At 37.9% G+C, this 27,955-nt stretch overlaps 1 protein-coding gene across 3 annotated transcripts in view; it reads right to left on the bottom strand.

The window, feature by feature from the left end:
• ZFAND3 (zinc finger AN1-type containing 3) overlaps positions 1-27,955 on the bottom strand; it is a 307,728-nt gene that overhangs the window by 30,813 nt on the left and 248,960 nt on the right. For all 3 annotated transcript variants that reach the window (XM_037518709.2, XM_054698760.1, XM_054698759.1), the window contains one exon: positions 1,826-1,993. In XM_037518709.2, the coding sequence (XP_037374606.2) occupies positions 1,826-1,993 (168 nt within the window). The remainder of the gene's footprint in view (positions 1-1,825; positions 1,994-27,955) is intronic.

Genomic DNA, 27,955 nt, shown 5'->3' with positions numbered 1-27,955 from the left:
CTGGTAACAGAATGAACCGCTGGGACAGCGTCTCCCCACTCCATCACCCCCGGGTTTTTGTGAAGACCAGAGCAAGAATTTCCACAAAAGAATCTTAAATGTGGGTAAAGCTGGTTGGTCATCAGACCACAAAGTTTCCTTGACTTACCACAGTATTCCTTCAGTATCTCATCAAGAATTTAAAATTACCTAGCTGGGTTGATCAAGACATAGTATAAGATTAAGATTCTGGGCTCACCTGAGCCATGTCACATGTAACAACACAACTAAAATTTGAAAACTCTGCTGACAGCCTTTGCTTACAGCTTGACTCTACCTCTCTTTTTCACATTTTCACACAGCATTTAATAGGATAATTACATGCCATCTAAAAAAATAAGAAGTTGTCTGGTGACCCCTGGGCTTCCCATGCTAGTCCCAAATTCTGGAACTGCATGTATACTCTGATCTTGCTGAATAACACATAGGAATTTCTGCTACAACATGAACAGGAGTTCCAATTTGGTTTTAATGAGAAGCTGGTATTCACTCCTTCCTTTCTCGTTTCCAAAAGGACAGATAATTGAGGGGCAGGAGCAACCAAGGTGAAGGACTTGGAGTAACTGCAACTTTATAACTGCTGAAAGAACTATCTGTCCCAAATGCCAGAATCAGTACTTACAGGATATTATTTATGGCTGTCCCAGAGGTGAAAGGAGGCTACTAAAGCTCATGCCTAAGGACAAAGGATACAGGGGTTCTCAGAAGATAGAGTTAGGTTTCAAATTTTGCCTGATGACAGCCTTGTTTCATAGAACGAGTTTATAATGCTGTGCTTTAAAATCAAGAAATAAAAACAAGAAGAGGAAAACTGTAAGTCAGCCTAAAAATCCCTAGCTACACAATTATGCTCCTATGTGATATGATATATGTGATCAAAGAAAGAGGAAGGGTGGGTCTAAGTTTTGGTCCACTGTGGATAGGCATAAAGTTTTGTTTTTTGTTTTTTGTTTTTTAAAAAAAAAAATCCCTATGCAGCAATTCCAGGACCTGATGTTACACTGGATAATAAGGAATGGTTATTTTAAAGGTATTTTAAGAGTTTAACTGACAGTGAATTACAGTTTAGAGAAAATAATTTTCCAACCAAACTTCAATCTAAAAGTGATAGGAGGCAAGAAATATTTCATTTATTTTACATACATAAGAAACTCATTCAAAATTAACTTGGTATCGGAATTTTATGGTACATATCCCAGAGTTTCACTAGTTTTGGTTAATTTCTAAATGAAGTCATCAATGAGAAAGACTACGCAGCTGGGAAAAGCTGAAAGCAGTAAGCAGTAACAATGAGACTCTAAAGAAATATGTATATTAGGGCCTCCCTGGTGGCGCAAGAGTTGAGATGCAGCCTATGAGGCTATCCGCAGCCACTGGCACGAGTTCAACTCACCCGCTGCTCCCCTCAGCAGTGTGCTTTGGTCAGTCTGCTTGTTCTGTTCCCCACTCTGTCTCTGGTGAATCCTCTCAACCCCCTCCCCCACCCCTGGCCTGTACGTCAGCTCTTGTATGCATGGATAGATAAATGTTTAAAAAATAATATATATATATATATATATGTGTGTGTATTAGTAGCTGGGAGGTGTTTTTGCGTTTCTTTGCAGGTATAAGACAGAATAGGGGGTGTTTAAAAGTAGGAAACCTCTACTCCTGATTTCTTAAGCTCCAAACCTATAATTTACCAGGAGGCATTCAGGAGAAGAATGAATTTCAGCCTCTTAGGAAAACTTTGCAAAGCTATGCCAGGGTATCAGGTCTCCATCATGACCCCGCAGGAGATGCTTACCACAACGGCAAGATCCCAATTCCTGCTGCACCAGCTCCAGCTTGGTTTGGCACTGGAAGCACCGACGTCGACTCTTCTGTTTAGATCGGCTGGTCTCCTCGGACCGTTCAGTATTCTCCAGTAGTCGTGGCCGTTTCACTGGAGAGGCCTCATTCTCAGACTGTGAATCTGACCAAACAACACATATGAGGGTCAGGGTTAGAGCTTGGCTGGGTATGCACATCTGATTAATGCACTGCCAGGCACTCTTCTGACCAGTTACCCTTTCCAGGAACTAGACCCGTGTAAAGAACAGGAGTCAGTTCTAATTGGCCTGGTTTATTCAGCACAAATTATAACAAGCATGTACTTTCAGGATTGGCTTCTAAAAAGCAAGGCCTTAGCTACATGAAGAGGGGTTGGGGTGGAGATGTCAACATATCAGTTCTCAATTATTGTTTTAAAAATGGCTGTCTTCGCGAGAAAACTAAGCTAGAAATGGAATCCTCTGTACCCCTTTCTTTGAGCCCTCACTATTTACTGCTTGAATTGGTTATTTACCTCTTTTTGGACATTTGCTTATCTTCAATTACATTATAATTCTTTAAAGAAGGGAGCATGTCTAATATTTCTTTATATTGCCATCCTTGATTAGTATCATTCCATACCCAAAGCCGGTGTTTGGTAGGTGATCCATTAATCTTCTGTGGTAAGGATATTCTACTAAACACACAAGAATCAGGTTCTATCGGAAATTATTCCAACTTCAGTCATAGTAAAGGAATATGCCCACTTGCTTACAAGTAGGCTATGCCATAGTCTCCACGGGTGGTACAAAGGCAGTCGTATTACAAAGGCAGTACAAAGGCAGTCGGTATTACAATTCTAGGGCTCTTGCCAAATTGGCAGGTGAAAGGAGGTATAGTGGGTGACAACTTGTATTTTGTATAATCTTAAAAAAGTAACTAAAATACAATAATGAACTTTGGCTGGCTATAAAGAATTCTTGCCTTCAAAAACAGGGACAGTACCTGGGGAGTTCTGCACTCCTCAAAGTGTTGCTACTGCTTACTGAGGATATACCTCTTGCCAAAGTTCCAAAGTGGTTTGTGCTAAACCACCTCTGGGAGTCTCCTAAATGATCCTGAAAATAAATTAAGATTTTACCACATCTCCCTCGTCTACTATTACCATACTGGTCTCATCCAACCTACTACTGTAAGAGACTCTTAACTGGTCCCCTGTTCATCCTTTTCCCCCCTTACAATTCTTTTTCCACATAGCAGTCAAGTGATTCTGTTAGAAGTCAAGCTAAAATCATTTCACTTCCCTGCTTAAAACTCTCCAATTGCTTAGATCCTCAGGGTAAAAATTCAGATACTTCAGTGCTCAAAAGAACCTGCCTGTATTGTCTGACCTCTTCTCAACTCTCTCATCCGATCTCCTGCTATTCACTCTTCCTTTGCTCCAAGGACTACAGTCTCCTTCTTGTCTCCTTCACTTGACTGCTCCCTGTAAAACACTCTTCACCCACACCTACCTGAGATTTTACTTTTTTCAAGACTTTTAAGCCACATTTTCAATGATGTCTCGTCTTTCATGGTCACCCTAGTCCTACCATTTCTCCTCTCTTTTGCTGCCTTTTAATCTTCTACGGGAAATAGCTTTTAACATTATTCCCAGAAGCAAGTAAAATCCTAGAGGGTAAGAAGTTTCACCTGTTTGTTCACTGATGTGTCCTCCATGCCTAAAACAAACATATCTGGAATGAATGAATCTTCTAGGCAATCTAGATTTTCTATTTAAAGTGCTTGAGAGAACAGTAACAAACTGTTAGATGTATTTCACTGCAGGCTGGCTGGATCCCTTCCCCCAGCCTCCTTCTGTGTGAGGAAGATGCTATACTTCATATGAGAGCACTCATTGGCCCTGACAGTCATGACGGGAGAGTTTGCCCATAGTCCCCCTATCTGTGCACTGACTTACAGAAGGCATAAGCCATTCTTAGCAATTGTAGACTTCATTCTTCATTTCATTTAGTTGTTGCAGCCCTACATGACATTTCCCCCCAATACAAACCAACTTAACAAGGCCTCTGATGAAAACAATTGAAAGCAAGTTCAGCCTATTTCCCAGCTCTGCTGAGTGAAGCTGTCCAAAACCAGTTGGTGTGATGACTGAGGCAGCCATAGACATGCCATGCCCCCTCCCCTTTTCTCTACAAGTGAAACAAGCAACAATCTAAATGTAAATCATTACAAAGCAGCCAGCCAAAAGGAATTCACCTTGTATAAACCTCGGTGCTCTCTGGGGGGGTCCTTTTTCACAAACCAGCCACACACTATTTGTATTAATAATCCTATTTAGACATACAATTTTTTTCGTAACAACAGGAGAAAATTCTACAGTAAAATTCATAACCAATAAAATGGTGTTTGCTCTGATACAAGGTCCTAAAGCTACAGCATCCTGATAAGAAATCATCTCTAATGCCTGAGTATGAGGGGAGTGAGAAAGGTCCACAAAAGAAAGGGAAGCAGCTGAAACTTTTCACTATTGACACTGTTAACATTGAGAGGGCTTTGACATGATGTTGGCACACCCCCAATGTAAAAGGGGACCACTCAGATCCTCAACTTACTATTTCATTTATACCACTGGCTGACAGAAGTGAGTGTATATCTAGAAATGCAGAGTTTAGATTCAAAGGTTTTCCCTATAAATATGCCCCCAACTGTCAAACATGCTATCTCTTTGCAAAGCACCCAGCTCCATTTCTAAAACAAATTTTTGATACCAGGAGAGAGACAATTTAATTTCAGTGGGAAATGGTATCCAAAGATATTTTCATAGAAACAAGAGAGTACAATGTGAAGAAAGTATCTTTTAATGTGATCCCAAAGATTGGGAAATGGAATTCATATTTAAAATCATGATCCCAGTGGTTATTACCAAAGTGACTTGGTGAGAATCCCAAGTCAGGAAGTTTATCTAGACTTGACCTCTCTTAATTCCCCACCTAGTCTGACCAGTCAGCATTTAGTAACAAAACTAGGGAATAAGCATGTATGGTCTCATGCTGAGGTTCTCCTTGATCCATTCAACATTACAGATAAACACTATTAAGTTACTTGTTCTACTGGGCATAAGGTATGGGACATTATACCTACCAGTAATAGTTCCTGGCTGCACTCCTTTGACATCCTTTAAAAAACCCTACTCAGCCCCAGTCTGTCTTCTAAGAGTCAATGTCTTGGCATCTATGCTTATCTAAGATCAAAGGTATCCACGCACAGAAAGGCTAAGCCACAAAAAGCAGTTCTCAATGGTCCTAAACTAATAGAGAGGAACAAGTCTATCAAAATCTGCTGATTTTTAGACATTAAGAAATCTATAACTTTTAAGTTCTGAAGTATGCCCACTTAACCTTCACTCAGCTGGTGGTCTCTTAGATAGAAAGGGCTCCTTGGGCCCTCTGAGGTTCACTGCCCAAAGATGGAGTGGAAATAAGCTGCGTAAACTATTGACCACCTTCCACATGCTGCCCTCCAAGAAGGTGACTGTGTTCTGTCACTTCTTGGTGAAGCAAACCATTCTTTGGCCTTTTTTCACAAGTCAACTTAGTGTTTTAATTTGAAGCTAATGAAATAAATAGTGGTCTACAGGATTACCATCATGTCTGCATAAGAAATATACATCTCTTTGCTAATTATTAAATGAAATTGTGCCATGGGGGGAGTTGCGTAAAGAAGAGAAACAGATGTCCACGGTAGGGATTCTAATTACATAATAATGAAATAAATAATTCAAGTATTAAATTATAAATTTTGTCAATTTAAAAAGATACCAGAAAGAAAAGATCCAAACCTGATCACACTAAAGGAAACCTCACCTACTGTCCACTGAATTAAACTTCAATTATCTACTTCCCACTCACAGACCTCACTCTTTACCTTCAATTTCCTCAACAATGATGGAAAACATCTAAGAATAATCTACTTGCATAATCTGAACTTGAACCACAAGGGTTAAATGTGGGTAGAAAGGTGAACAGAAATAACTCTAAGTGCAGCTTTCACTGTCAGAGGAAAGGGTCCTTGCAGGGAGCATGCTCATTAGCAGCAGGAGGAGCTGTGGTGGCAAAGATAGAAACTGTTCCCACTCTAAGAGTTAAGAGTGACTCTAATTAAGATCCTTCACAAAGGGCCAACAACACACATTTTTTCCAGTATGCTTTTTCTTGACCAAACAATCTAATCTGTATACCCACGAAAGAGCTGCTACACTCTAGTGGCAGGTTCACATTTGGCGTCCTCGCCAGAACCCCAACTCCCTCTGTCCGTGTTCAACAGAGAAAGATACTACATCAGATCTTCTAAGTAAAAGGAAAGTCTGATCAGGATTTATAATGTGATTAAGTGAGAAAGGAAAATCTTAAGAAAGAGCATTTCACCATATATCAGCTTCCCAGCTTTCAAAGTTAACAACTGCTTAATTTATGATAAACAAGTACAGTGATTTTGAAAACAATTTTGTGAAGGAGAAATTCTAATTGTACTCTTTCCTAGTCAAGTGCAGAAAGTAATGATAAAACTTACAATTTAGGAACACAGTTTAACTGGAGTTTGACTGGAGATGGTAAACAGAGCTACTTCTTTTAAAATTCTGTTTTGTCTCTGACAGAAATTCACATTTGTTCCTTACTGTCACTGTTTCTGCCTTTACTACTCATGTTGTCTCCCCCAAATTTCCAAATAAATTGTGTCAGGCCCATCAGAATCAAATCCCAATCCCTCTAAATCTTCCATCCCTGTATAGCTGGCAGTGCCCCTCACCTGAGGCTGCTAACCATGACTGTGGCCTTCTGACATCTCAGGCAGGCTTGAAGGCCCTTGTACAAGCCAAACACTCACAATTTAGAATAGGCGAGCAGGAGAATCAACCAGCAACAAAGAAGGAAGTCTTCTATTCCCTTCACCCACACCTTCCCTCACTTCTAAGAAAGAAAGATGAATCTGTTTAATCTCAGGCTCCATGACAGCTTTTGAGGTACTCAATCAGTTTTTTTAGAACCTATCACAGTCTCTTGACAGATTGACATTTATGATCCCAACAGACTGTGCAAACATCAGTAAGAGCAGTAATTAATGAACCCTCACACATCACTGCTGTCTCTCTTTTCCCACCATTTAAAAGGAGCTTAAGCTGTTGAAAACCCCTGTCCATGAAAAACACCACACTCTCACTAGAAAAACTGATAAAAGAGATCTTTTTTTAAAATCTCTCTTATACGCACTACTCTCGGTGTTTCTTCTCATGCTTTGCTTTCCATGCAGGGTTTAGATTCTTCCTCCCCTGTCATTTTATGCTATGTGCCATGAAAGACTTCAGGAGAGAAAACTCCTTCACTACCCATTAAAAATTTTTGTCTACTTTGTCTGAGATTTCCCCCTCCTTTCTTATTTTCCTAATGGGTTTAGAATAATTTGGGGATAACATGCCTGTTAAATGGCTATTGCATGGACAAAGAAAAAAACAATTCAGTCGTTGAAAGAGGGTGATTATTAAATTTTTTTGGAAAATGCCATCATTTTCATTTGATATATGACTGGAAATGAATCTAGTTAGACGTATGTGTAGGATGCCATTTCTTAGATCATAGCTATTTAAAAGGTCAGTTGTTTTCAACCTGCCAAACAGTAGTATTCCTTAAATATTAACCTCATCTCCACCACAACCCCCAGGTTATTTTCTCTGGTTCTCTCCTTTGCTATTAGAGATATCTGAGGGTTGTCTTCTTTATTACAACCTCAAGAATGAAAACAAGCTTCTGATTCTTCATGCCAGCAAGAAATATAAGATTAGGAGACCCAGGGACTATCTTGAGAGTACATTTGAACTTTTGAGGACTCTGCTCAGTATGCTCAAAAGACACAAGAAAAACCAGAAATTTCCTTGGGGAAACTATATTGACATCTGATTTGATCATCATGAAAGCAATGCAGAAGTTGCTTATGTAGGGACTCTGGGGGTTGGATAACAGCTTAAAAGAGCAGCAAAACACTTGGAAATCATAAGTCAAGATAACCTGTACCTTTCAGAAGATGAGTACCCACATGTCCCAAAGGCATGTTTTAAAAATTGGGATCAGATTTCTCATTTTCTCATCATTCATCTTTCCCTCTGATGTCCGCTGGACAAGAAGCCAGAAAGCATGTTTTGGTGGTATACCCTGACACCAGAAAAAAATGACTACGAATTCATCAAAGGATCAAGTGGGAGAAATTAATGGGTTGTGGGGAGAACAGCTCTCCATTATATAAAACAATCTGAAATAAAGTCGTCACAGCAGAGTCCAATAGGTCTCAGGGAAGAGGCTTTTCCTTAACTTCTCTTTCTTCCAAATCTGTAAGCCTTTTATTTCTTTTTCTTGCCTATTGAGCTGCCTAGGCGTTTGAGTATGATGCTAACAAGAGTGATAAACAGGAAAGCAAATCCCTGCATTATTCATACTCTCAGGAGAAAATATTCAGCCTTGACCCAAGTTTTTATTTGAAAAATTTCTAACATATAAAAAAGTTAAAAGGACAGAACAACAAACATCTGCATACATTCCATTCAGGTTAAAAAACTGCTAATGATTGGTCACGTTACCTCTCCCCTCAATATTTATACTTTCTCCTCAAACCATCTGACAGTAAGTTGCAAACATCAAATATTTTTTACATACTCAATCTCATAAGGGAATTTTCTTATATGAAAATGTCCACAAAATTTTCACGCCATTGTCAGCTAACAAATTATCTTTATTATTCTGAAAGTCATGTCCAAATTACCTTTATTGTTCTCAAAGTCATGGCCAATGAACTGTTCATTCATGACTTTTTTCCATCTATTTCTTAATAGTATCATTTAAGATGTAAGAAAAGGAATTTTTAATTGTACATTTCCTCTCTTTCACATTCAGAACCAGAAATCAAAACTTCCAGCAAGCACCTACCAAACCCACATGGTTGAAGAGTTGGCACAAATAATGGCAGGTGAAGAAAGGCAACTACTGTGCAATCAGCCCTGTTCCCAACATACCTTAACAACAGGGGGTAGGAGAATATTCTTTTTAACTGCCTCTACTCTATCCCTGCCAAATACTAGACATCAGGATATAGTTTCTTCTGTGTCTTGGCAAGAAATGTAAGCTTAGGTGAACATTAGGAGATGAGTTAGCTACTTGTGTTTTAGCCCATGATTTCTTATAGTCTAATGGCATTCCCTATGAGTAAAGCTGGATCCAGAAAGTCACAAATCACTCTTCCAATTATCTCCTTTCCAATTGCTTCCTGGACCTTTTCTGATTGTCTATCCCCTTCTGGCTGATTTTACATTGTTGCTAATCATTGCTATATATGACATTTCTTCAGTGTTGAATGGCTCAACTATCTAAAATTATTATTTTAATCTAAGGAAAAATCTCACCAGATTAAAAAACACAGAGCAGGAAGGTTTTGTTTGTAAAAGTAATCACAATCTCATTAAGTACAAGAATTTTCTCAGTTTATTTGATATACTTTATTTAGGCTCTAAAATAATGATCACTTTTGATCAGAGTCATGACAACAGTCAATATTTCATTAATCATTTCTCAAGTGCCTACTGTGTGTCAGGTACTGGACTTTCAACTGACAAATTAGAACTATATATGGCAGTGATTACTCCCATGAAGGTCACAATCCAAAAGGGAAAACACACATGTATACAAACAACCCAACAGCAGGATAAGTGGCATACTAATATGTGAACAGAATGCTATGAAAACAAAATACGGAAATGGTAAATCTTGTTAGTGGGGTAAGACTAAGAACTAGAAGAGAGAAAGGTCAGAAAAGGTAACCCCTTAATCTTAAGAATCATATTGCATACATGTAGACACATGGTTTAGCTCATATTTGTTATTACCCACAATCTTTTTTTTGTGAGGCCCACTTTTCACAATACAATTTACTCTTAAGTTACTGTGCATCCACCACCTTCTCTTTACCAAAAATTGTATGAACTAACAACCATTATAGTCTGGTGAGCAAAGGCACTTGGAAAATACCAGTCTGATGAATTTTTAGTAAAATAAAAGTTGTTTATTTTTCTCCTCCCTCCATGATCCCAAATGGCTAAACTGTTTTTCTGTGGGGGGGTTCATGACCAACATCTCACTAAACTGTCAACAGCAGGCTCAGTTTTTCTTACATTGTATTTCCTTAACATTGGTCTGTCTGCTCAGAAATACACATTTGTTGAATGCCAATTTTTCTCCATCAGAAATCTTCTAAGCTGATTTTCTTTTTCTTATTAAATAATAAAGTTTGAGAAATTATAAGTTCAGATGTAGTTATACATGTAGTATGTAACACAAGAGAAATGCTTGTACTCTTCACCCAGTTTTCCAGAATGGTAACAATCTTGAAAAACATTAGGGTCAACCATAATATTGGTATTGATACAGTTAAGCCAGAACACTTCCATCAAAAGGATCCCTAATATCCCCCATTGTTGACTGCCAACCCCTGGCATGTAATAATCTGTTCTTCATTTCTATAATTTTGTGTTTTCAAAAATGTCATGTATATGAACATAAACATGGAATCAAATAGTACATACCCTTCTGTCCACACTCAAGTTTAAGGACATTTTTCATAGTAGGTGAATATAACCGAAGTGATTCCTTAAGTTAAGCTTCAGTATACATGTTTCTTCTACTATCCAAAAGTACAATGTTCCCATTAGGTATGGTTTGGTAGGTTATTTTTTGGAAATGGTCAAAATTTTTCCATATAAATTAATGCTGATGGCATTCTCTGACCTAAAAAAATAGCCTACCAAATCATATCATATAGGAGTGTTCTAGTTTTGGATATCAGAGGAAACCTGTAATTGCAATAATAAGCACTAACACAAAGCACTTATTCTGCACCGCTTTCTAAATACTTTTACATATATTAACTCAGTTACCACCTGCAATTGAAGGTGACGAAACTGAGTAACAGGTTAAGAGAACCACCAAAGATTATACTATACAACTGACATTTAAACCCAGGCAGTCTGGCCTAGAGTCTTTGATCTTAAACACATCACTACCCTGTCTCTAACTGGTGAGATTTCAAGACTGTGCTCTTGCTCTTGCATGAGGTGCCTACCACAAAGACAAGTTTTTGATCACTTCTTACATGTACAAAGGCCCAGGCTCCTCTAGAATGGGGTAGAGAGAGGTGTTGGGGGCTGATCTTAGGCCAAGTATGGGATGAGATTGGGGGCTAACCTTGTGCCAAGTATGGGAACAAGGGCAAGTATACCTCTCAATTCCATTTAGAATCTTCTTATCCAAATATAATGGTGTAACTTCTCTAAACTATATCTCTGGTGACTACAGTGTGACTTCTCTAAGGTACCGTTCTGTTAAATAATACTACTTGTCCTCTGCCCTTAGAATATAACTTATAAGATTTACTTCTTTTATAATTTATAAAACTTTTTGCAATTCCATTTTCTTCTCATTCCTACTAACTCTAGAGTTCTGTGGAATGCAGTAATACAATTTATATAAAATCAGCTCTATTTTGTCTCTCATATTAGTAGAAATAGAAAATCTGTCTACAAAAGTTTCTTTACTACAGCCATAAGGACCAACATGTTGATAGAGGAAGTTCCTCGCTTTGCTGTCAAGAGATGATATAACAGTTAACCAGAGGAACATTACACCCACAGAAACCCAAGGATTGGAGCAAAACTGGAATACCGGTTGGATATTAGAGACCAACAGAAACTGCGACAAAGGAGACATAGAAGGGAGCCACACTTCGATGAGCAGCAGAAAGACGGAGAGAAGAGTCTAGAGGTCACAGTCCAAGACAGGGGATACAGATGGCTGCTGGCTCAGCCAAGGGCCCTGGGGAGGGGAGAGCTAAATTTATATAAAGGCACACACCTTGACTGAGGGGAAAAACGTGGAGGAGATGAACCACCAATGCTGGGCACAGGCAAACAGAACAAAGACAGTGTGCTAGACTGAACTTGACCTCCCTGACTCTAGGGACTATTATTGCCCTTATGAAGAGCAATTGACTGTGCTAAGACTCTAGAGTCTCTAGACTGGATCCCCAGAGAGGAGGGATATCGAAGGTGTCACAAACATAAGTTAGCACCATCCATTCCCCCCATCCCCACGCCTCAAAGCACATTTGCACCAGCAGCTGAACCTCTCCAGGCCCCCCTTCACCCTCTGACTTAGCAATTGCCAAAAGGGTGGTTTCAGTACTACCAAAATCTAGCAAAGGTCAAAAAATTAAATCAAATAAAACCACAGTATTGCTTGTTGGAATAGTAAAAATTGTTCACCTCTCTGTTACTTCTACAGATGTTTTTTAAAAACCATGAAAGTCTAAAGAAGCAAATTGGGCAGACAAAAAGTGTAACACAAGACACTTTAAGGTCCCAAAGGAATATGACATCACAAAGGAGAGAAAAACTCTCCAGAATCCAACTGAAAAGACATGGAAGATTTTATCTCTCTATCAGGTAAGGATTTCAAAATTGCTATAATAAAGAAAATCAGAGCACGGGAAGAAAAAAAAGAAAGGCAAATCAAAGTGATATAAGGGAAGTGAGTAAAGATAATCAAAAGGATACAATTAAATTAAAAGAAACAGCAGATGCAAGCACCAGTCCAGCCATTGCAGGGCCTACCTTTTCACCATGGGTCCCCAGTTTCACCCAGGAAGTACATACAACAGTCTGGGCCTTGCAGGGCCTTACTCTATAGCCGGGATCCTCAGCAACCCCCTGGTAAGCACCCCTTACCCATACCTAGCCACCAGCTCCTTGGAAGCATACTCAAGGCCCACTACAGATCTTGCAGGGCTTATCTTTTCACCACAGGTCTCTAACTACACCTGGGAAGCGCATCCCATTCAGAGCTCAGCCACCAGAGCCTTAGGAATAAACTTGAGCCTCAGGCTGGGTCACATAGGGCATCCTTCTATATCAGGGATCTTCAGCAATCCTCTGCTCTCCTGGTCACCAGACACAGGACCTGAGTACCAACAATACCTCAGTAGCTGTGTCCACTATCAAGTAAAACAGGCAGAACAGTGGGAGAGCAGGACTCATACACAATATAAGTCCCAACTACAGCAGCGCAAATCCAATGCAAACAATGGGGAGGAAGAAAAATACAAATGTCCAAGCAAGCCCTCAGGAAAATAATACACCACAGAGAGAAAGCAAAACCCCAGAACCAAATCACAACGACATGGAAGAGTGTCATTATGTATTAGACATAGAATTCAAGATGTCTATGATTAAGAAAACTCAAGAATGGGAACAACACAAAGAAATCTTAGAAAAGAGAATACTATGAGAAACACAATCAACATACAGAAGATCAAAACTGAAATGTTAAACAAAAATTCAGGAGAAAGCCATGGAGGCAAAATTAATCAAATGGAGAACGAATCAGTGATCTTGAAGATGAAAAAGAGGCAAGAAGAAAGATAAAAAAGGAAAGAGAAACAAAGGAAAAAGAATGAAGAAATACTTTAAGAATTGCCTGACACCACAAAGAAAGAAAATGTAAGAATCATAGGAATACTAGAAGAAGAGAAAGAAAAGGAAACTGAGAATCTACTCAGGAAAATAGTGGAGGAGAATTTCCCAAACTTGAAGAAGGAAATGAACATATAAAAATACAAGAAGCAAAAGAACACCTAGCTAGTTAGATGAAAGGAAAATGACAGCAAGACATATAATAGTAAAACTCCCAAGAGTCCAATACAAGCAGAAAATAATGAAGCTGACGAGGGGAAGAAACAGATAACCTATAAAGGAACACTAATTAGACTAACAGCGGGTCTCTCTAAAGAGTAAGTATGCCAAGAAGATAACGGAATGATCTATCCAAAATACTCTAAGAAAATAAAAAATGCCAAAAAGATAAGGACTTTCTCAAACCAAAAAAAATCTTAGGGAGTTGCATCCCCTAACCTCTCTGTCCTTCTCCACCACCAATAAAAAGACACAAAGCACCTAGCTGGATGAGGAAACAGAATCCAACCTTCTGCTGCTCCCAGGAAACCCACCTAAGTAACAAGGCTGAACACAGAGTGAAAGTAAAGGGATGGAAAACAAGCCTGCAAGCAAACAGCCATACTTAGATCAGACAAAATAAGACTTCTAGCTTAAAAAAGTAACTAGAGACTGGATGAACACTACATAATATCAAGTGAATAGTACAACAGGAAGACATGACATTCATCAATATATACTCATCAAACGAAGGAGCACCACAATATATCAGATAACACTACCTAATTTGGAAACAAACATTGGAGAAAAGACATATGTGGTCAGAGACTTCAATATTCCGTTCTTACCAATGGACAGATCAATGACATAGAAAATAAGTATGTACAAAATTGCCCTAAACAAAGACCTAGACCATATGGGTCTAACAGATACAGGGCGTTATACCCAAAAGGCCGAATACACATTTTTGTCAAGTGCCCATGGATCCTTTTTCAAGACTGACCACATACTGAGTCACAAGACAAATATCAACAAATTCACAAAGAAATCATACCAAGTATCTTCTCTGGCCATAAAGACACTAAACTACCAATCAAGTACAGAAAGAAAACAAGGAAATACTTTATTATTTTTTAAAGATTTATTTATTTATTTTTTTATACAAGAACTGGGGTACAGGTTAGAGGCACAGGAGGGTGAGAAGATTCACCAGAGAGCAGGGAGCAGAACAGGTAGATGGATTGAAAGCACTGCTGAGGGGAACAGCGGGAGAGACAGGAGAGGTTTGCCGTGCCATATTGGAATCTCCCTGGCCAGACAGGAATCGAACCTGCACTGCAGAGGCTGCGGACAGCTTCACAGCGCTGTGCTCAACCTGCTGTGCCACTGTGGAGGCCCCAAGAAAATAGTTTAATATGTAGGGACTGAATAATATACTACTGATGACCACTGGGTTAATGAGGAAATCAAAGAAGAAATCAAAAAATACCTCAAGGCAAATACCTCTGAGGACACAATTTTCCAGAATGTATGGGACACCGCAAAAGCACTTGTAAGAGGAAAGTATATAGCAATTAGGTCCAAATTAAGAAACTAGAAAGAGTCCAAACAACAAACCTTGCCTCTCATCTCAGGAACAAGAAAAAGAACCAAAAAATCCAAAGGCCAATAGAAGGAAGGAAATTATGAAAGAGCAGAAATAAATGAAACAAATCAAAAAGTCCAAAAGATCAATTAAACCAAAACCTTGATCTTTGAAAAAAAGGACAAACTTTTAGCTAGGCTTTCTAAGAAAAAGAGGGGGGAAAATTCAAGTAAATAGGATCAAAAATGAAAGAGAAGAAATTATAAGACACTGAGGAAAATTCAGAGAAAGTAAGAGATTACTATAAACATTTATATGCAAACAAATTCAACAATCTAGACAAAATGGACAGATTCATAGAATTACACAACCATCCAAGATTGAACAGAGAAATAGAAAACCTGAACACTATGTTGAACAAATCACAAGCAAGGAAATTAAAACAGTAATCAAACACTCCCAAAAAACAAAAGTCCAAGACCAGATGGCTTCATAAGTGAGTTCTACCAAACCTTCAAAGGCGAACTACTACCTATACTGCTCATACTCTTTCAAAAACTCAGGAAACTAATTCTTCCAAACATGTCTTCCAAAATCAAAGACAACACAAGGAAAGAAAACTACAGACCAAGCTCCCTAATGAGCAAACACAAAAATCTTCAACAAAATCTTAGCAAACTGAATCCAAGAATGCATTAAAAAGATAACACCATGACCATGGTGTTATCGAATCATCACACATGGATGATTCGACATCTGAAAATCAATGTAAGGCACTATATCAACAAAAGAAAAACATGTGATCATTATCAGTAGAAGCTGAGAAAGCATTTGGTAAGATTCAGCATCCATTAATGATGATAACCCTTGAGAAATTGGGGATAAATGGAATGTTTCTTAACATAGTAAAAGCTACTACAAACTCACAGTTAATACCATTCTTAATGGTGAAAAACTGGGAACCTTTCAATTACAATCTGATACAAGGCAAGTATTTCCACTCTTACCATTATCATTCAACATAGTGTTAGAAGTCCTAGGTATAGCAATCATGTAAGAGAAAACATAAAAGAAATCCAAATTGGGAAAGAAGAAATAAGGTATTATTTTCAGGCAACATGATAATACATATAGAGAACCCCAAAGACACCACAGAAAAACTGAAATATTAAACCAGTTCAGCAAAACAGGAAGATATAAAATCAGCACACAACAATCATTTGCCATTCTATATACAAATAAAGAACTGGAAGAAGAAATTAAGAAAGTCGTCCCATTTATAAACTCTCCAAAATAATAAATACCTGGGAATAAACCCAATGAAGGAGGTGAAGGGCCTTTACAAGGAAAACTGTAAAATACTGTTAAAAGAAATAGAAGACACAAAGAAATGGAAATATATACTCTGCTCATCAATTGGAAGACTCAACATTGTTAAAATGGCGATCCTACCCCAAAATTTGTAGATTCAATACAATCCCAATAAAAATTCCAATGGCATTCGTCAAGGAAGTAGAACAAAGATTACTGAAATTCACATGGAATCATAACCCTAAGTAGCCCATGCTCCTCTGACTAAAAAGGGGAAAAATGGAGGTTTCACACTTCTAGACTTCAAACTATACTATAAAGCCATAATAATTAAAACAGCATGGCACTGTAATAAAAACAAAAATATAGATCAACAGAATAAAAAGCCCAGAAATAAAACCACACATTTACAGATAACTAATATATGACACAGGAGCAAAGTATATACACTGGAAAAAGAAAAACCTCTTCAATAAATGGTGCTGGGAAAATTAGATTGTACATGCAAAATAATGAAATTAGACCATAATCTCACACCATACACAAAAATCAACTCAAAATGGATAAATGACTTGTATGTAAGATCTGAAACCATAAAACACATGGAAGAAAACATAGGCAAAACATTCCATGACATAAACCTCAGAAACATATTTGCAGACTCACCTCCAACAGCAAGGAAAATAAAAAAGAAAATAAACAAGTGGGATTATATCAAACTAAAAAGCTTCTGCACAGCAAAAGAGAAAGTGACCAAAACAAAGGGATCCTAGTGAATGGGAGAAAACATTTCAACACCATACATCTGATAAGGGCTATCAAAGAGCTACAATGCACTTGCACACTCAGCAAAAAGAAAACAACCCAATCAAAAAATGAGAAGAGCTAAATAGGCACTTCTCCAAAGATGATGCAGCTGGCCAAAAGATATAGGAAAACACGCTCATCATCATCAGGGAAATGCAAATCAAAACCAAAATGAGATACCACCTCACACCGGTGAAAATGGCCATATCAAAAAATTAGCAAAAAAAAACACACCCCACAACAACGGTACTGGCAAGGGTGTGGGGAAAAGAGGAACCCCATTACTCTGTTGACAGGAATGTAGACCTGCCCAGCCCCTATGGAAAGAAATGTGGTGATTCCTCAAAAGACTAAAAATCGGGGCCTCCCTGGTGGCAAAAGGGTTAAGTCACAGCCTCCCTGGTTGCAAAAGGGTTAAGTCACAGTACTATGAAGCTATCTGCAGCCACTGAAGCACAAGTTTGATCCCTGGCCAGGGAGGTGACCCACATGGCGCAGCAGACCTCTCCTGTCTCGCCTGCTGCTCCCCTCAGCAGTGTATTCAGTAGATCTGCCTGTTCTGTTCCCCACTCTGTGTCTGGTGAATCACCTCACCCTCCACATCTCTGGCCTGCACCTCAGCTCTTGTATGCATAAATAAATAAATCTGTAAAAAAAAAAAAAAAAAAAAAAAGACTAAAAATGGATTTATCTTATGACCCAGCAAAATTCCACTCCTGGTTACCTAAAGAGCACAAAAACACTAATTAGAAAAGGTACTGCACTCCTATGTTTACAACAGCACTATTTATAATAGCCAAGATACAGAAACAACCTAAATGCCCCAGAACAGATGAGTGGACCAAGAAGATGTGTTACCTATACACAGTGGAATACTACTCAGTGATCAAAAAAGATAAACTCATGCCATATATGGAACAGAGATGGGACTGGAAAGGATTATTCCAAGTGAAGTGAATAAGAAGTAGAAAAATATTGGATGGTTTCACTTATATGTGGAATCTAGAGAAACCAAACAAAGCATCAGACAAAGACAAACTTAAGACTAACACCTGAAAGCAGACCATAGATCTGAGACACTCAGGAGAGGAGAGGGGAGAGAGTAACAGTGAGGAGGAAAGCACAGTGGAATGTGGTAGAAGACTGTGGGCACTTTGGTGGTGGGAAGACTATGGTGACCACACTTGAGGGGTGAAATTCTGTACTGTGATAAAAATAAAACAAGGAGATGTTTAAAATGAATGAATAAAAAATTAATTTATAGATTATAATGGCCTGAAATAAAATTAATGAATAGAAAATGAAGACTTAAATTAGAAAATAAAGATTCAGGATTTTTACATCCTGAACGATGTAAAAACGATGAACCTTTTTACAAGTTCATTAGATGAGTTAAACCCAAACATCATTCCCAAGTTTACCCGAAAAACTATAGCCACAATCCCTGTTTAATAAATATTTACATAATGGCTGTCATCAGGAAACAAATTCTAGAGTGGTGACCTGTCAACAGACCCTGTCAGAGCAGCAGTACCTTAGTCATTCTTCATCTAGTACTGTGCCCTGGCATTACTTCTGGAATTGTTTTAGCCTTCCATTAGCAAGACCTTGTCCTGTATTACCAACTAAATCATAATACTTTTCCCCATAGATTTTTCAGTTACATTTAACTGACAAATCACCCTCAAAAGACAATATTTCCTTTTTATAGCTTGCTTGGGTATTTTAGAGCTCAAAAACATAACAATGCATTGATTTTTAAAAATACTACATTTATACCATCAGTAGCACTGTTAAGACAAAAAAGAAAGAGAAGCAATATTAAAAAACCCAAGAGATAGACATTCTTCTCAAAGACCTCATGGCAAAGTCCCCTAATTTCTGCTTCTTACCTACAAATCACAGCCTATGATCATGAGGGTTCTCAGATTCTTACAGTGCTAAGACTGATGTTGAACTCCTCTGTTCTTTCTTTTCTAGTATTTCTAGAAAGCTAAAATCAGACACAATTTATTTTCATATATCCAAAGAAAGGGAAATTTGGGAGAATCCATGAAATATCTGTATATTTGATTTATTTTCATATAACTGTTTATAACACAGGCAATACTCTTTCCTTAGACTGTTCATTTAGCTGTTAAATTGCCTAAAAGTATGAAATAAGTCTTCTACTTACTCTGTAGTTTAATGAAGCTAGAGGTTTTCAAAGTATGCCTTATACAACTATTTTGAGTAGCTGATCAACACATGAAACTACAGCTACTTCTAATTTTGACATAGCTGAGGAGGCCTGGAGGTAATGAACAGGCCAGAAGTCTTCACATAATGTTGTAATCCCATAGTTTGGTTTCCAAAGGAAGAACAATTTGCCCAAGGGTTAACCTAGTCTTTTGGGTTTTTTGCCAGGAAGATAGAAAATAGAAGTCCTTCATGGGAAAACATTGAGCATAGGAATGAAGAAATAAGTAAATAATGAGACACTAATTCAATTTTTCTGGTTTGTTAAAAACATATACAAAGACAAAAAGTCAAATATTTCCATGCAAATCATACTACCCCTAAGAAGCTTAACTGCCCTCAATGTGGGTGTCTTTAATTTTCTAATTGTTTTGCCTGTCTGACTTACAATGCAAGCTTACAGGGGCAGGAGCAGAACTGACTATATTTAGTACTCTATCGGCGCTTAACACAACAAAAGTAACAATAATGATATGATAATAACAAGAATATCTCTAAAACAGGGGACAAGTTCCTAATGATGGTAATCTTGCAATGAGAGATCATCATCCTGTGGGCTGTGTTCCAGGCTTAATGTAAGGGGAAAAATGTTTGAACATTTATATTTTGCAGTTAAAAAAAAAATCAGCTTGAATGCATAACTAAGTAGATGCTAAAATTAAATAACTGATTTGTTTTCGAACTATTTTTGTTTCTATTTTACATCAGCTTATTATTATTATCCTCTATCACTTATAGTTTCTTCCACCCAAAATCGTCTTTTGACTAATTATTCCCAAGGCTAGTAATCCTTGGGAATATAAAGGCTTATAAATAATACTTTTGTGATTCATTTTAGATCTTTCTAATATGAACCTAACTGAACATAAATTTAAAACACAATATATAGTCACAAAGAATATCCAGAGAAAGCCTTGTCCTTTTTTTGGTCAGAACGAGTATGTAAGATGTTCCTCATTCGGGGGTTATATCATTGTTGATGTGGGTTCAACCATGTGTATATAGGGTTGAAGAAAACTGCCTTAAGAAAATGACTTATGGCCTCCCCTGGTGGCGCAGCGATTGAACGCTGGGCTGCGAAGCTGCCTGCAGCCTCTGCAGCGCCGATTTGATCCCAGGCCACTGGGATCAGGTGAGGGTCCCACATGGCGTGCAGACCTCTCCTGCCACGCCCGCTGCTCCCCTCAGCAGTGTATTTTGTCAGTCTGCCTGTTCTGTTCCCCGCTCTGGTTCTGGTGAATTCTCTTACCCTCCCATACTTCTGACTGTACCAAGTGCTTATATAAATAAATAAATAAATCTTTTTTAAAAAAAAGAAAAAGAAAAAGAAAATGACTTATGAAGGAAAGGAAAATAACCCCATCTTTAAAATGAGCTACTAGAAAATCAGAGGTAAGGAATTCCATATAAAATTAATATTATGAAATCATAGATGTCCATTCTATGATCCATACTAAAAAATAACAAATATTATTTTCAATGTTAACTTCCTAATTTTGAAAATTATAAGACAGACAATACCCTGATTTTAAGTAATATACACAAATTTTTATTGTAAGAGCAATTACCCAAGTGGTTAGGGATACAGATAAAACACACACACAAACACACACACACACACACACAGAGCAAGGAGTGGAAGGGGGAGGATAGAGAAAAATCAATTTGGCAAAATGTTAACACTGGGGAAATCTGAGTAGGGGGTACCTGAGAATTCTATGCAATTTTCTTGTAAGTTTTCTGTCAGTGTGAAATTAAGTTTAAAAAACAACTCTGGGTATTCCAGAGTCCAGACTTGGAGCTGGTTGGCTAGAGTGCCTGTTGAGTTCATTCCCAGAAATGCTGACACTCTTTAGATCTGAGGGAAAGTTTGTGACAGGTTGTAGCCAGTAAGATCAAAGCTCATGTCTCTCCAAGTTTGTAGTGAGCTCAACACTTATCTGTTAAGTATACTTTAAAGATTAGTCACAAACTTTTACATGTCAGTCTATACTTCCTCCAAACCTAACAGAACCACTGCAGCAATCACAGCAATTGCTGTTTCAGAAATGATGACCAAGAAGTGATTTTAATCTTCTAGCAGGATGCCAAAGGAAAAGTGGATCTGGACCCTTGTCAGTTAACTATCAGTTAATGCCAAGCTGGAAGACAGACTCTAGTGCAGGTAAGACCTCCTATTCAAATTAGGACTACACAAATTGACACACACACACACACACACACACACACACACACACACACACACACACACACCTCAGTCCAACATCCTTTTAAAAGTCAACATGCATATTCGGCAATGCAATAACATCTTTGGAGAAGAGTTGTCAACTTTCTCTAGGGAAAAAAAAAGGCTATATCCAGTACAGCATGTCCTCAAATAACATGATTTCTTTATAATGCTGATGAGAAAAAAACAATCCAGGTTGACTTAGAAGAAAAAGACGTTTTTTGAGGATCTGCTTTCCTTATTCAACATTTCTCTTAAAGTCACAAATTCCAAGAACCAATTGATGATTTTAAGTGAGGATTTGAATATTTTCTCAACTATATTTTGGCCTACATTCAAGGTAGAAATTTCAAAGACTGCTGTTTTCTCTTTCTTTATCCCTTGCTCAAGTAACAGAAAAATTAACACAATCTGAGCTAGATGCCCTATTTTCTTGTTTATATATGTATACATTTTTAATAAGTTTTGATAGGGTGGATGGATGTGGGAAATGCATAGCATGTAACTAATTCCCCTGCCCATTAAGCTAATAGAGATGTGGTTTATTTAAAATTCTGAGTTGCGGCACTGCTATTTGGGAATGCTTTCCAAAACTCTGTGGGTGGATACTGGTAATGAAACAGAGAATTCAGAACGGCAGGGAGCATAAGGCCAAATAAGTTTTTATAGCAGAATGTGTATATGCACTAAAAATAATTATACGTATGTAGTGGGAAGCTGGTTAACTGAGTCCACAGAGGCATTTGTCTATTCAGGTAACTAATTATGAAGTCCCCCATGACAAAGATGCTTCCCAGGTTAAACTGTCTGGTTTTTAATCATAAGAAAGTGAATTTACTGGCTAAAGTACCTCTTCGGTTGTTGGTTTGGATGCAACAGCCAGTCTTCTTATCAAGATTTTAACAATAAGGAAACTATAGATCCTCTGTGGCTCCTAAACTGTGATTTGTCCCAGAAAGAGGAATTCTCAATCATAAATATAAAAGCTTAGCAAAAAGCTCGGGAATAAGTGTATTTTTTTTTTAATGCAAGCTTGTGAAATCTCTGCAAAAATTCCTTTCCACCAATATATACGAGTAAAATTTAACTTTGAAAAAAAGTCTAGAAACAAACCAAAAGAAAAAGGAAGTCTGGTTTTCCCACTTCTATTGTCCAATTTTCTTAACAAAGGGATGGAGAGCTTTCTGGGCTTCCTGTCATTCAGTCCTCACCTATTCAGATAGGGCTGCAAACTGTTCTCCCCTTCCCTTCCCTTCACTGACTCCACTTTTTATCCAGGCCTGCATTCTGCAATCTGTCTGGCCTTGGGTCCTTATTACCACTTTTTGATTCCCTCTTTCTCTGACCAGACTGAAATACATGAGCTCTTTCTCATTTCCCCCTAACACTCACTCAAGTTTCTCTTCCCCTTTTTACCATTCAAATTATCAGGTACCTTCTATCCACATTTCTATAATCAATTGAACACCTATCAGGCACTATGTTGGAAGCTTTAAATGCATTATCTCATTCACCTCACAAAAACTCTATGGTTGGGACTACTATTATTAACTCTATTTTACAGAAGAGAAAATCAAAGCTCTTAAAGAGTTCCAACAACATTTCCAATTATGCTAGTAAAAGGAACACTGGGATATGAACCTATAGCCTGCCTCTAGAGTCCACATTCTCTGTCACAACCCTCTATTCTTCCCTTCAGGGTCAGGAGGTTTTAACTTTGGGTATATTCTTATCCCCTACAGTTCCTAAGAACCTCAGCATTTTCCATTGAGGTTAACATCCCCTTTTGTCTTTCACCAATGATTAAATCAGAAATCACAGTCCTGATAATTTTTAACTCAAAAGAACTAAACACATTTTCCTCTGTCCATCCACAAACCTAAGTGAAACAAATGCACAAAAATAATGTAAATAACAAACTTACTGTAATAGAAATAGTTGTGAGTGTACTTAACATAAACAACAAGGGGTTTAAAACCTGGTAACTGCAGAGGTAAAAGCCATAGCAGGCCAACAAAGTCTCCCAAGAAGCAGAATGAGAAGCAGGGTAGAAAGTAGGGAGATATCCACTGGGGCTATTTGAATACTTGTACTAGTCTATACCTAGTAGCAACACCTCACTCATGGCAACAGCTCACACTTACCTGGCAAAAATCTGAATTACTCTTCTCTAAAGAAATAAAATGACCTGTCTAGATAAAGCTGTTTCTATGGTTCCTCACAGTCAAGTTCTCCTGAATTTGAGAGCCTAACAAGCTCTCAACTTCCTCACAAATGCTACCAGTTAACACCTCTACCCCATTCCAACCCACAAAAGAGCCCCCAGCATAAATTCCCATTCAAGAAAGAGACATGGCAGAAACTCTTTCCACTATCAGACCATCTCTGTTGAAAAGTCAACAGAAAACCAATTTTCACTATGCAAATTAGAAAACCCGAAACATGAAGACAAAGACTAAAAATAAATAGGAATACTGACCTCAATGCAATCACAGATAACTCAGCAAAAAGAAGAGCCACAAGTCTAATCACTAATCACTCAGAAGATTAATTACTATGTAGTAATTATTATATTCATAAACAAGAACTGGCTGTTATGAAAAAGAAACCTTTAGAGAACAAGAAAAGGTTTACTGAAAGTGTGATTGTTGAAATATAATGAAAAGGACTGGAAGATGAAGTCAACAAAATCACTGAGAAAACAGAAGAGACGGAGATGATAGGAAAGGAGTTATGGAAACATTACCAACCTAGCAGTTCCAACATCTAAATTATAAGTCCCAGGGCCTCCCCGGTGGTGCAGCAGTTGAGCGCTGGGTTGCGAAGCTGCCCGCGGCCTCTGCAGCACCAGTTTGATCCCCAGCTGCTCCCCTGCCACCGGAGGAGGGTCCCACATGGCGCACAGACCCCTCCTGCCACCCGCTGCTCCCCTCAGCAGTGTACTTCGGTCCTTCTGCCTGCTCTGCATCCTGCTCTGGCTCTGGCGAATTCTCTCACCCTCCCGTGCTTCTGACAGTACCCAGGGCTTGCATAAATAAATAGATAGATAGATAGATAGATAGATAGATAGATAGATAGATAGATAGATAGATAGATAGATAGATAAATAAATAAATAAATCAATCTTCAAACAAACAAGCAAATAAATAAATAAATAAATAAATCCTTTAAAAATCCCCGGTGGCGCAGGGCTGAGTGCTGGGTTGCGAAGCTGCCCGCAGCTTCTGCAACGCCTGTTCGAACCCCGGCCACCGGGTGGGGGTCCCACATGGTGCGCAGACCTCTCCTGCTGCCCACTGCTCCCCTCAGCAGTGTATGTCCTCAGTCTGCCTGCTCTGCTCTCTGCTCTGCCTCTGGTGAGTTCTCTCACCCTCCCATGCTTCTGACTGTACCCAGTGCTTGTATAAATAAATAAAATAAAATATTTAAAAAATATATATTTTAAATTATAAGTCCCCCAAAGAGAAGAGAATATTGGGCTGAGAGAATATCGAAGATAGTCCACACCTGAAGCATATCATCAGTCTTCAGGTATGAAGAGCCCAGAGAGTATCCAATATCTTGAATGGTAAGTACAGTGATGATTACTGAAACTTCTCTATAAATTCTAGTGATCCAAAGAGTTATAGAGGTAAATATGTGTGTGTGTGCAGACAGACATACTTAAAAAAATGAAAGCCAGTGGCATCTGATTTCTCAGTAGTAACATATCCTAGAAGATAAGGGAGCAATGATTTTCATCCAGTTGGGGGCAGAAATGCTATTTTCAAATATGCGAGAATCCCAACACTCCTTTTCTTAGGAACTTAACTGGAGATTGTTGTCTCCCCCCCCCCCAAAAAAAAAAACAACTGAATAGTCGATCTGCCTGTTCTGTTCCCCGCTGTCTCTAGTGAATCCGCTCACTCCTCACACCTCTGGCCTGTACCCCAGTTCTTGGTGCGTAAATAATTAAATCTTTTTTAAAAAAATGACTGACTGGAAGAGAAAGCAGTGATGGGAAAAGTCTGGAGTAGGCAAGTTTGAAAAACATCTAGTCCAGAATGGAGCAGAAAGATGGTGACTTCAGGAAGGCAGTCTCAGATAAAATGTTATAAATACATGTAGAGAAAAAGGTGATAAACCATATATTACAAAAAAGGAAGGGGAGGCAATTAAAACTGCCAACAACAAAAAACTATTACAAACTTACAATCCAAATATAAAGCAAACTAAAAGGTGACATGATTTTTTTTTTTTTTTTTTTTTTTTTTAGCAACTGATGGGACAGAGGATAAAAACAATCTGATTCTGATATAGAAACATTCTCCTACAGTGATCCAGGGACTATAACTTTACAACCATAACAAATGAAATCTATTCCTAGCATATAACTTGGTTGCCTGGCAGGGATTAATATTTACAGTCATAATAATGTAAATGTCATTTATTTGCTTCCAATTTTAAGAAACAACCTAAGGACAAAGCATGGGAAATTTTCCTGCGTGAATGTAAGTAAGTTAACAACCAAGATAATATAAAAAGAACAAATACAGTTGACATAAGCTATGATAACTACCTCTAACCAATGGTATTAGCATCGTCATTAAGAGATGGGTTGGTAATAAGAATGAAAATAAATAATATAAATACTAAACACTGGAATAGAGTGAGCTAAAACTCTGTATTTCATACCAGTTGACATCTTAAAAAGTAGGGATATAAGCACCTTTTTCTTCCATAGTTATGAAGGTAACCTACAGAATGGAAATACTAAAACAGAAACTTGAGAGAGAAAGGCTGGTCAGTTTTGTGGATTAGGCTATCAGTTCATATGTTTCTAAACTATAATTTTCTCTATTCTGTGTTACGATATGTTACTTTCATAAAAAGAAAAACAATGAAAAATAAATGAACACCACTTGTTTTCTCTTTGTTCTTTTCTTCTGGGCTAAATGTGAGACAAAGAAAGTCTGTTTAGCCCACTATAAATTTAAACTATTAAGCGAGCCTGGTCTAGCTACTAATTGGAAATCCTATTTTCCCTCCTGAGTCCACAATAGTTCTCTCCTTAAAACCTTAGTATTCTGTTACTACTCAGAGCTGATGACATATTTACTGAGAAAATGATGATCTTCTGGGATGAACTCCCTAGTTCATCTTGTCTCAGCTAACCATACATTAAGAGAGAAAATTTACTTATCTATTCTGTATCTTCTCCCTTATCTTCTTTGAGGAAAGTAATAGTTCTGACTCTATAGAATCTTTGTGTGTCTCTTCCATTTGTCCTCTTATGTTTTCTATTTCTTTCTCTTCCTGTGTACCTGTCCCTTTTTAATCTTAACAAGGGCAAAGTATTTCCCTATCTTACCAGCTTCACACCAAGAAATGCCTGGCCCTATTTCTCCCTCTAAGCACTACTATTAAGGGCTCAAGTAACTCCTTAACTAAATGATTTGTTTGCTGCCTTTATTTCCTTATTATCAAGCACCTCTTTAACGATCTCCCATCAGTTTGGTTTCCCACTACATTATACTAACTTTTTTCAGGTTTTGCAATGATCTTCTGCTAGCCATAAAGCAACAGATTTCCTTAGCCTCATATTTCCTGATCCCTCTTCTCATGCATCTTTCATGATCCTGTATAACACTTTCTCCTTTGTTTATTTAGCTTCTTTAACTCACATCTTTTTCTTGTCCTCCTAATTACAGTCCTTACTTAGTCCCTTGTTCTTCTGTACTAGTAATATCCTTACCTACTATCATACCTTTAATCACTGCTCCTAGATAAATGATTTCCGAAAAGGTCTCCTATTTATAATTTTCTACTGAACTATCTAAAGTAACCCCAAATTCAGTACATCAAAATTGAAAACCAGTTTTCTTCTTCCCATTCTTTTCCTGCCAGCAGTCACATCTCTCTTCAGTTCTCCAGTTTTAATAATTATCCTTTCTTTCTTCAGCCAACCCTAATCAGTTATTAAAACCTGTTATGATTTTAAAAGATTTCCCTCATCACCTCTCTTTATTGCACTGGCCACAACCCACAAAACAGTCTCTAAATAAATAAAGTAGAAATTGATTTTTTGGTAAGTCAAATATTTATATGCAAAAGCAAGACCTACTTAGAATAACCCAATGACAGCACTTTTAAAAAACTTTTTAATATTAATTTATATTAATGAAGTACCATTATTTTACATAAATAATGTCACCATAGTTCTCTTGGGGTCTCCTATAACATTAATTCTTAGTTTATCTGGTTTGTAATATTGAGATTATCATATGCCAGGCTTTATGCACAATTTAAGGCATTTAACTCTATAGGAAGACTGCAATTTCTCTAACAGTAGGAAGCCTCTTGATAGGTTACTTTTGAAGGTATAGTATAAAGAACTATAATCGTTTAAAGTCATGAGTGAAAAACACCTGAACTA

This window comes from Talpa occidentalis, unplaced genomic scaffold, assembly GCF_014898055.3.
Source record: "Talpa occidentalis isolate TD23 unplaced genomic scaffold, MPIMG_talOcc4v2.1 talOcc4.2, whole genome shotgun sequence".
In the NCBI taxonomy this organism is placed as follows: domain Eukaryota; kingdom Metazoa; phylum Chordata; class Mammalia; order Eulipotyphla; family Talpidae; genus Talpa; species Talpa occidentalis.
The sequence above is the reverse complement of the archived record's forward strand: the minus strand, read 5'-3'. Positions and strand labels throughout refer to the sequence as shown.